The sequence below is a fragment of the Quercus suber genome, unplaced genomic scaffold, assembly GCF_002906115.3.
Source record: "Quercus suber isolate HL8 unplaced genomic scaffold, Cork oak 2.0 scaffold_479, whole genome shotgun sequence".
Taxonomy (NCBI): Eukaryota; Viridiplantae; Streptophyta; class Magnoliopsida; order Fagales; family Fagaceae; genus Quercus; species Quercus suber.
The window spans coordinates 54,956-66,375 of NW_027069930.1; the positions used below are offsets into that span (position 1 = coordinate 54,956).

The 11,420-nt window shown below is 35.1% G+C and overlaps 2 protein-coding genes across 2 annotated transcripts; one reads left to right on the plus strand and one right to left on the minus strand.

Annotated features, from left to right (window-relative positions):
- Positions 1–3,486: 3,486 nt before the first annotated feature.
- Positions 3,487–6,234, minus strand: LOC136063035 (selT-like protein). The gene is made up of 4 exons (XM_065762898.1): positions 5,948–6,234; positions 5,755–5,825; positions 4,452–4,770; positions 3,487–3,802 (listed from the first exon to the last, which is right to left on the minus strand). The coding sequence occupies exons 1-4, from the start codon at positions 6,143–6,145 to the stop codon at positions 3,686–3,688; spliced, it is 705 nt and encodes a 234-aa protein (XP_065618970.1). The 5' UTR covers positions 6,146–6,234; the 3' UTR covers positions 3,487–3,685.
- A 1,517-nt stretch (positions 6,235–7,751) lies between these two features.
- Positions 7,752–10,501, plus strand: LOC112031005 (selT-like protein). The gene is made up of 4 exons (XM_024063673.2): positions 7,752–8,040; positions 8,163–8,233; positions 9,218–9,536; positions 10,186–10,501. The coding sequence occupies exons 1-4, from the start codon at positions 7,843–7,845 to the stop codon at positions 10,300–10,302; spliced, it is 705 nt and encodes a 234-aa protein (XP_023919441.1). The 5' UTR covers positions 7,752–7,842; the 3' UTR covers positions 10,303–10,501.
- The last annotated feature ends 919 nt before the right edge of the window (positions 10,502–11,420 follow it).

Genomic DNA, 11,420 nt, shown 5'->3' on the forward strand with positions numbered 1-11,420 from the left:
TCAATAATGCTTTGAAGGTCAATCTTATCCCTCCATAGTGCATATCTTTAGTTCTGTTTGAGGCAATAGGGGACTGGGTTAAGTTTTTTGTACTCTAAACTACAAGGGGCTCCCCCATTCAAGATGAGGCAGACTGTGTGGTATAATGTTTGATTTCTGTTGACTACAGTATCGTATGTCCAGAGTAACTTGTTCAATCAAAGTCTATTTTAGTGTGAGATTTCCTTCTTAGGCTTAAATCAATAATCCAGTTTCTGTTCATGGTTGGCAGATAACTAAAGATGTTGTTACATTTCTGTTTTGCTAGCAATTTTGGTAATGTTTGACAGTTTAAGATACTTTTGAGTTTTTGAAGGTTGCAGAGCGGCAAGGGAAGTATCTAGCAAATTTAATAAACAATATTGGTAAAGCTGGTGGAGGGCATGCAAATAGTTCAAATGGCATGGAACTTGGACAGCCGTTTGTTTACAGGCATCTAGGGAGCATGGCTACCATCGGCAGATACAAGGCTCTTGTGGATCTTAGGCAGAACAAGGTGAGTTTCTAGTAATTCCCAGGCCTTCTCAGGAGCTTATTGTAAACTTGGGTCACTAACTGATGGAGCAATTCTGCAGGAGTCAAAAGGATTATCTCTGGCAGGATTTACCAGTTGGTTTATTTGGCGCTCGGCATATCTGTCACGTGTTATTAGCTGGAGGAACAGATTTTATGTGGCCATCAACTGGCTTACAACTATGGTGTTTGGGCGTGATATTAGCAGAATCTAGATTTGAAAAATAAAGGTATCTGTATCTTCTAATTTAAGAGTCTCTGCCTACCTTTGTTCCAAACAGGTTAAATGATATTTACAGAACACATGCTACTGCATTTAGGCCTATATGTTTTGTTACTACTTGCAGGTCAGCACTCATGGCACAATTCCTTTGGTGAATTGTTGAGCAGAGGGCAATGGACTGGGTTGCCACAACTTCTTGATGTGAGTCCCATTGAATTGAAAGACAATATATCAAATAATTGTTTCTGGTGAAGGCAGGTAGTGAAGAAAAATGTGGACATGGTTGGTATATACACGTGCTTGTTCTTCTCCCTTGACAGCCCCCAGATTTATTCCTATCGAGTTGGGTGTTGTTTATAGGATGCATAACTGTAACACTTATTTGTTTATGATGACATTGGCTGATGCTTTTAAGATCCGGATCACAACTTTGGAGAAATGGTCATGAACATAAAACACATTCCTCTCAGCTTGATCTTGATAATATGCTTTATTTTCATCAAGTATTATCTACTCTTCGCAGCTTTTGGCATCTTGATATTTCTTACATATCCAATGCAAAGGTTATAGATGGCACAGAGCTCTTCAAAACGGGGATTTGGTTTGCTTTTTTGATAAGCTTCAATGATAAAAATTAAGAGGACGGAGTTGGTAATCTTCCTTACAGACAGACTCAATGACAGCAGGAAGATTACTCTTATTGAAACATAAAAACTCGCTGGCAAGTAAAGAAAATCTAGGTAGCCGAATGAGTAGCTGAATTACAGCTTCTTCTAATCCAAACAAAAGTACAACTAGAAAATGAAACAGCAAGATTACGAATATTATTTATGATAGTGCTAATAGACCAGTCAGGTAGGAGATCATAGGAAGAGAGGGTTGAAGAATTGGGTCTGCTAATAGATGTTTCTGTATTAACTTTGCCCAATTATTCATGGCCCAATGTCCCAAACCTTACTAGCTTGAGTCAAAATTCATGAACAATTTAGTTGAAATTTTAGCGAGGGGAAATATTCTTACCAAAATATTACCCCAAAGCAATTCTGTTTGGCATCAAAGTTTATGTTAAAATCAGCATTCCACTAAAAGTAGAATGTCTGCATGGGTTGGGCATGAGTAGAGTTTTTAGTTTTTTATTTTTAATTTTTAATTTTTTTGAACATAATATGATCACGTTATGTTGAGAAATCCCCATTTCAACCCAACGCCAATGGTACTCAAAGAAATAGTTGAGTTGGTTCACTGGATAGGGACAATTTTGTTAAGTGTAATAATAATTAAAAAAAAAAAAAAGATTTTCATTTAACTATTTAGATCAATTATTCAAGTTATTTTTCTAATTTACATAATTCAGCATAGTATTCCAAAACTTATCAAAACTAAGCCTTAAAAAGTATCAAAATAAATCAAAACTAACATATGTATCCCCTCAAAAAAAAACTAACATATGTAAATTAAGTCTCAAATTTCAAAATAAATTAAAATAGCAACTTTAAAATATACAATATATTTGTTAAACTATTAATAATGTGGATAGGGTTACTCGGATTGAAAATTGTTGTAATCCAAACAAATTATCCTGAATTTCAAAAAGAAATGGTGAAGCCCATATAAGGCAAAGGAGTTTGTTGTTAAAAAACCATCTTTCATTATCCCCTATTGGTTGATCTCCAGCTCTATACTTTGAGTGGAGGTTTTGGGAAGATCACTTTCTTATCACATGAGGATGAGAGAGACACACGTCGGCCGACAAGCACTAAGCAACTTGGTCACATTGAGTTCCATGGATGTTGGATAGCTGTTCTTTTATATATATGTGTGTGTGTATATATATATATATATATTTGCTCGTGCGTTTGAAAATTGAGTGCAATAAAAGCCAGAACTAAAAGGAAATTTATTTTTTTAGAGAGAAGAACTGAACTTGATTGAAGCAAAGGTGAATGCCTCGTGGAGTAGAAGTGTTATAAAATAAAGCTAAAGAGTTAGCTCTATATATCCTATTTTAAATGGCACAAGGTTTTATCCAAAAATATACTGTGTTGGCAAACGACAAGGCCGCCCTCATTTACATTGTAATCAACACAACGGGTTTTCTTTTCAAGGATTTTGAACAAATCAGGTATGTACATCAAACTTTTCTCATTCTCACTAGTCTCCTACTTGCGCAATTTGTGCACAAGCACAAGCACAAGACATTTCACGACAATCTAACATGGCTATTTTTGTTCAACAAAATTTCCAGGCCATGAACTTTGACCACAGATTGATGAGAAATACTCACTGATCCGCATGAGAGACCTCAAATTTCGAGATGAAAATTTTATAATTCGTCTACGCTTTCTTCTAGCCAATTATATGGCATGTATCGAGACGCGTCGATAAATGTTTACAAGGTGGAGATCTAGGCAATACCCCATGCCGGAGTACATCCATCATAGCATTTTTTTTTTTTTTTTTTTAAGTTATTGTTGCTGGCATATTCTATAACTCAAAACGCCTCACGTCTTCTTAAGAGTTATTAAAGTCAATACACTTCATATTATGTCCTGCACTTGCAATGTACGGCCACATAGCTTGACCAACAGTTGCAGAAACTTGGTAGTGCCAACTGACATTGTTTAAGTAGTGACTTGACAATGACAGAGACCATGCACGTTCAATTATTGATATAACACTGAAATTTTGTGCAAAATAATCTAAGAAAAAAATTCAAGAACAAGCTCCAGATAGCTAATATTGTTTAAGTAGTGATTTGTCCATGAAACAAACCATGCAGGTTCAAATTTTAAATACACAGAAGATTTGTGCAAAAATAACATAAGTCTCAGGTCCAAACAACTCCCAGTTTGGACTCATTTTGCACCTCCAATCACATTCATTGAGAACCCTCCATATCTGGCTTGTGAACTATGACCACATATTTCCCAGGCCGTCTACAACTCTAGAGTTGGCCAACCTTTTGCCGATGAGATCTTTCAATTCAATTTCACCGGGAAACCTTCCCTCCTGTAGTTTAGAGAAAACCTACAACATACAAAAGGCTACAAATTAGTTGAATAATTCAAAATTATTGAGACAATATATTGTAGTTAGTTGTCTAAAGAAGAAATTATAATCATGGTGAACCCTGAGGCATGAAACATCATATCTCCGAGAAAATTGAAGAAAATGAACTGAATAAATTTAGCCAACCAATAATTCGACTTTCAAACACATCAAGTAGCGGGATAAAACATCATCAATTGAAAATAAGAAAAACTGACATAGAGTAGGAGTTTTAAAATGCTGAGTCATTCAATGAGAGCAGGTTATAAAGACCAACTACCAACAATATCAGTGGTTTTTATGGGGTGGATAAGCATCAGAAAACCTTCTAAGACAATATAAAATCTCAGTCGAAAACAAAACCAAACATCCAATCCCTGGACTCAGGCCAGATGGCTACATCCATTTATTTGCATTGAGAACGGATGTACAATATTTGGCAGATACAACTTTATACCAGATTATCTATGCTTGTGTAAGTGCACCAAGGCATCATGTATTTACTAGAATGCCAAAATGGACTTCCAAAGACTATGCTTGTGTTAACCATTTGAAATTTTAAGTAGCAATTAAATCTTTTTAACATAAATTAGAATTAAACATACAACGCAAAGAAAAGGTTACCTACCAATTCATCATTGAGGTAAACTTCAAATGCCCCAGAACTTTGTAGGAAGGACTGTGCTACATTGCCAAGAAGCCAGCAGCTGGCAATGGTCCCAAATCTATTTGCACGCAAAGAATAATACCAAGGAGGTGGTGTCATAAATCCAAGCATCGGAAAAATTTGTTCACCTGCCACTACAACTGCAACAACTCCAATCTGCACTATTGGAACCAATTTTCCCAGTAGACGCTTTGGCAAGCTTGGTGGATAATTTGAAAGTCTAACATCAATTCCAGGAAAAGCAGTCTCCAACATCTTATTCATGGTCAGTGCAGTCCCTCTAACAAAATTAAAGAAGAAGCAAGAAATTAGAAATATAGTTGAGGCATTAACACCAACATAAATATGGAGCTGGGTTCCAAAGTTTTGTGAGAATAGCACATGCCTGACTGCTAACAGTCAAAACTCAAAAGCATTCAGAACATTTTTCCATTTAAGTTAATCATGCTTCTCAAACCAGCTGGTTGATAGATGAAGCCCATGCATAGGCAACATTTTATTTTCTTCAAATTCATATCTTCAAATGGACTTGTTGCTGATAAATTACCAATAATCCCAAAAGTTTAAACGGTTAGGAAACGATGAATTTAAAAATCTAATTATTATTCTAACACTCCTTCCTCGTGTGCGATCAAACTCCATCTTTATAAGTGGGGTCCACCACATAGGATTTTTACTTTTTGAATAGTAGGTAGAGTGAAGATAAAGTTTGAACTTAAGTTAAGACCACCTACTCTAATACCTTGATAAAATACCAATTGTCCCAAAAGCTTAAGCTACTGGAAATGGTGAATTTAATCATTTAAACATCATTCTAATGCAAAGCATTATTTTTGGGGTTCGGAATGAAATTGCAGACACCCACAAAAAGATTTCGGGTAATCAAGGTGTTCTTTCCCCCAACCCGCTCCCCCACCAATTGTGATTATTAAGGCGATTAAGAATACTTTCTCCTTTGTGTTGTCAGTATCATTATTTACAAGTGAAGCTAATAAGCTCCAGCTCAAATGGCACTTCATTCTACTCCAACCATAAGAATGAATGAAAGGCAACGTAGTTGGTTCAAAACCCACTTGATGAAAGTGCAAACTTACAAAAACAATAATAATAAATTGAAAAGACCCATCATGTTTCACTGATCATCATTAATATATGAGAAATTTAAATTCTATGATGCTGAAGAATGTGATTCAATATAAAGATCCAATCAAAAAGCACAAAGACATAGACATCAATTATAATCAGTCTGGAAAAATTAAGATACCTGTAAGAGCAAGAAGCACAGAAATTGATATTGACTGTGTTGCCAATACCGATTCCTTCAACACCGGTTGCCTTCAAAAGATAAAAAGACAAACAAATGAATTTGATCATTTTTTATTTATTTATAAAAACAAAGAAAGAAGGAAAGCATATGAAATAATGAAATAAAAAAAAGGGGAAAAAAAAAAAAAAACCTGTGTCTGTGAGGGAAAGTCAAGGTTATCTTTGGTAATTGTAGGTGGTGGTGGTTGTTGCTGGTGGGGGTGAGGGTGGTGGTGGTGGTGGTGGGAGTGAGGGTTTGGTTTAGGTGGTGATGGAGTGAAGAGGCTTACGAGGTCAGAGAAGAGGAGGAAGAGTGGTAACCCTAACAGAACCAACTGTGCCCGATCCATTGCTCAACACACAGCGAGCTGCCACACAAAGAGAGAGAGAGAGAGAGAGAGAGTGAAGTCTTTGAAGTTGGGACCCAAATGTAGCTTTCGAGGTAGAGTGGAAGTGTATGCAAGCAAAATTTTTGGGTCAATTGCGTGGAAGTGTATGCAAGCAAAATTTTTGGGTCAATTGCTAAATTTTTTATTTTTTATTTTTTTTAAGGAACAATTCCTAAACTATAGGGATATTACAAACAAAAAAAAAAAAAAAAAAGTTACGTGTACAATATTTTCAGAATAAATTAAAAGTAGTTAGTTTTTATTATTTTAAATTTGAATTTAACACTAAGATTACTTTTTTGTCCCAACAATAATAATTATTAACAACCTACATCTTAGGATTTGTTGTAAAAATATTCTGAAACTGCTGTGGATATATCATTTCTTAAAAAAAAAAAAAAAAAGGAATTATCGTAGTGTTTGCCAAACTGCCAGGATAGCCCAAAAAGCACTAGAATAGGCCAAAAATGCCTATCCTAGCGCTTTTTTTCCCGACACTTTAAATTGTTGCGCAGTGACAGTCGGCATAGGGTTGCCGGACTTGTACCAACGCTTTTGAAAAGCGCCTGCTATAATAGGTTTTTTTTTTTTTTTTCTTTCTTTAAATATAGTCTATAGGCCTTTTTAAATATAAGCTTAAAAGGCCTATAGCGGCGATTTTAAAAGTGCTGTTATAGGCCTTTTTTAAATAGGGGCTATAGCGGCGGTTTCAAAAGCGCCACTATAAGTCGTTCTTTCTTAAAAAAAAAATTTGGGAAAATATTTTCACTGCATTTTGTTTTCCCAACCTGGTTATAGCTAAACAAAAATCAATATAAAATAAATAACTAGATTTAGTTGACACGCCAATATAAACCCCATAATAATCAAACATATTCAAACTATCAAATTAATATAATACAATAATACAATTTCTAACTATAATAATTGTTATGCCTAATACAAGACATTCCAAATGTCTAGAATGTTATATCACAGTTGCAAATTAATTATTAAAAAAAAAAACCACAAACTTGATGATTGATTTTAAGCAATAGAAGAATGATTAGTCGTATCATCACCATCCTAAATATAATAAAAACAATGTTATAATTTCACTTAGCGGCAACTTTGTTAAATAACACAATAGGAATGCAACTCATAACCTTATATAACAATTATCACAACCAAAAGTCAAGTAATCTAATTGTATACCTCATAAAGGTAATTTACAAACACTTGGCATGCAACAAGCATAATACTCACATTCACAAATGTCAAAACCATCTCAAATGCAAAAGAAGACACTTTAAAATAAATTTATTTCTATATGAGGAAGCCTATTTTGGCGCTTTAAAAACCACCGGAATAGGTTATTTCAAAAAAAAAAAAAATATATATATATATATATATATATATATATAACTTTTTTTTTTTTTTTTTTGTTTGTAATATCCCTATAGTTTAGGAATTGTTCCTTAAAAAAAATAAAAAATAAAAAATTTAGCAATTGACCCAAAAATTTTGCTTGCATACACTTCCACGCAATTGACCCAAAAATTTTGCTTGCATACACTTCCACTCTACCTCGAAAGCTACATTTGGGTCCCAACTTCAAAGACTTCACTCTCTCTCTCTCTCTCTCTCTCTTTGTGTGGCAGCTCGCTGTGTGTTGAGCAATGGATCGGGCACAGTTGGTTCTGTTAGGGTTACCACTCTTCCTCCTCTTCTCTGACCTCGTAAGCCTCTTCACTCCATCACCACCTAAACCAAACCCTCACTCCCACCACCACCACCACCACCCTCACCCCCACCAGCAACAACCACCACCACCTACAATTACCAAAGATAACCTTGACTTTCCCTCACAGACACAGGTTTTTTTTTTTTTTTCCCCTTTTTTTTATTTCATTATTTCATATGCTTTCCTTCTTTCTTTGTTTTTATAAATAAATAAAAAATGATCAAATTCATTTGTTTGTCTTTTTATCTTTTGAAGGCAACCGGTGTTGAAGGAATCGGTATTGGCAACACAGTCAATATCAATTTCTGTGCTTCTTGCTCTTACAGGTATCTTAATTTTTCCAGACTGATTATAATTGATGTCTATGTCTTTGTGCTTTTTGATTGGATCTTTATATTGAATCACATTCTTCAGCATCATAGAATTTAAATTTCTCATATATTAATGATGATCAGTGAAACATGATGGGTCTTTTCAATTTATTATTATTGTTTTTGTAAGTTTGCACTTTCATCAAGTGGGTTTTGAACCAACTACGTTGCCCTTCATTCATTCTTATGGTTGGAGTAGAATGAAGTGCCATTTGAGCTGGAGCTTATTAGCTTCACTTGTAAATAATGATACTGACAACACAAAGGAGAAAGTATTCTTAATCGCCTTAATAATCACAATTGGTGGGGGAGCGGGTTGGGGGAAAGAACACCTTGATTACCCGAAATCTTTTTGTGGGTGTCTGCAATTTCATTCCGAACCCCAAAAATAATGCTTTGCATTAGAATGATGTTTAAATGATTAAATTCACCATTTCCAATAGCTTAAGCTTTTGGGACAATTGGTATTTTATCAAGGTATTAGAGTAGGTGGTCTTAACTTAAGTTCAAACTTTATCTTCACTCTACCTACTATTCAAAAAGTAAAAATCCTATGTGGTGGACCCCACTTATAAAGATGGAGTTTGATCGCACACGAGGAAGGAGTGTTAGAATAATAATTAGATTTTTAAATTCATCGTTTCCTAACCGTTTAAACTTTTGGGATTATTGGTAATTTATCAGCAACAAGTCCATTTGAAGATATGAATTTGAAGAAAATAAAATGTTGCCTATGCATGGGCTTCATCTATCAACCAGCTGGTTTGAGAAGCATGATTAACTTAAATGGAAAAATGTTCTGAATGCTTTTGAGTTTTGACTGTTAGCAGTCAGGCATGTGCTATTCTCACAAAACTTTGGAACCCAGCTCCATATTTATGTTGGTGTTAATGCCTCAACTATATTTCTAATTTCTTGCTTCTTCTTTAATTTTGTTAGAGGGACTGCACTGACCATGAATAAGATGTTGGAGACTGCTTTTCCTGGAATTGATGTTAGACTTTCAAATTATCCACCAAGCTTGCCAAAGCGTCTACTGGGAAAATTGGTTCCAATAGTGCAGATTGGAGTTGTTGCAGTTGTAGTGGCAGGTGAACAAATTTTTCCGATGCTTGGATTTATGACACCACCTCCTTGGTATTATTCTTTGCGTGCAAATAGATTTGGGACCATTGCCAGCTGCTGGCTTCTTGGCAATGTAGCACAGTCCTTCCTACAAAGTTCTGGGGCATTTGAAGTTTACCTCAATGATGAATTGGTAGGTAACCTTTTCTTTGCGTTGTATGTTTAATTCTAATTTATGTTAAAAAGATTTAATTGCTACTTAAAATTTCAAATGGTTAACACAAGCATAGTCTTTGGAAGTCCATTTTGGCATTCTAGTAAATACATGATGCCTTGGTGCACTTACACAAGCATAGATAATCTGGTATAAAGTTGTATCTGCCAAATATTGTACATCCGTTCTCAATGCAAATAAATGGATGTAGCCATCTGGCCTGAGTCCAGGGATTGGATGTTTGGTTTTGTTTTCGACTGAGATTTTATATTGTCTTAGAAGGTTTTCTGATGCTTATCCACCCCATAAAAACCACTGATATTGTTGGTAGTTGGTCTTTATAACCTGCTCTCATTGAATGACTCAGCATTTTAAAACTCCTACTCTATGTCAGTTTTTCTTATTTTCAATTGATGATGTTTTATCCCGCTACTTGATGTGTTTGAAAGTCGAATTATTGGTTGGCTAAATTTATTCAGTTCATTTTCTTCAATTTTCTCGGAGATATGATGTTTCATGCCTCAGGGTTCACCATGATTATAATTTCTTCTTTAGACAACTAACTACAATATATTGTCTCAATAATTTTGAATTATTCAACTAATTTGTAGCCTTTTGTATGTTGTAGGTTTTCTCTAAACTACAGGAGGGAAGGTTTCCCGGTGAAATTGAATTGAAAGATCTCATCGGCAAAAGGTTGGCCAACTCTAGAGTTGTAGACGGCCTGGGAAATATGTGGTCATAGTTCACAAGCCAGATATGGAGGGTTCTCAATGAATGTGATTGGAGGTGCAAAATGAGTCCAAACTGGGAGTTGTTTGGACCTGAGACTTATGTTATTTTTGCACAAATCTTCTGTGTATTTAAAATTTGAACCTGCATGGTTTGTTTCATGGACAAATCACTACTTAAACAATATTAGCTATCTGGAGCTTGTTCTTGAATTTTTTTCTTAGATTATTTTGCACAAAATTTCAGTGTTATATCAATAATTGAACGTGCATGGTCTCTGTCATTGTCAAGTCACTACTTAAACAATGTCAGTTGGCACTACCAAGTTTCTGCAACTGTTGGTCAAGCTATGTGGCCGTACATTGCAAGTGCAGGACATAATATGAAGTGTATTGACTTCAATAACTCTTAAGAAGACGTGAGGCGTTTTGAGTTATAGAATAGGCCAGCAACAATAACTTAAAAAAAAAAAAAAAAATGCTATGATGGATGTACTCCGGCATGGGGTATTGCCTAGATCTCCACCTTGTAAACATTTATCGACGCGTCTCGATACATGCCATATAATTGGCTAGAAGAAAGCGTAGACGAATTATAAAATTTTCATCTCGAAATTTGAGGTCTCTCATGCGGATCAGTGAGTATTTCTCATCAATCTGTGGTCAAAGTTCATGGCCTGGAAATTTTGTTGAACAAAAAGAGCCATGTTAGATTGTCGTGAAATGTCTTGTGCTTGTGCTTGTGCACAAATTGCGCAAGTAGGAGACTAGTGAGAATGAGAAAAGTTTGATGTACATACCTGATTTGTTCAAAATCCTTGAAAAGAAAACCCGTTGTGTTGATTACAATGTAAATGAGGGCGGCCTTGTCGTTTGCCAACACAGTATATTTTTGGATAAAACCTTGTGCCATTTAAAATAGGATATATAGAGCTAACTCTTTAGCTTTATTTTATAACACTTCTACTCCACGAGGCATTCACCTTTGCTTCAATCAAGTTCAGTTCTTCTCTCTAAAAAAATAAATTTCCTTTTAGTTCTGGCTTTTATTGCACTCAATTTTCAAACGCACGAGCAAATATATATATATATATATACACACACATATATATAAAAGAACAGCTATCCAACA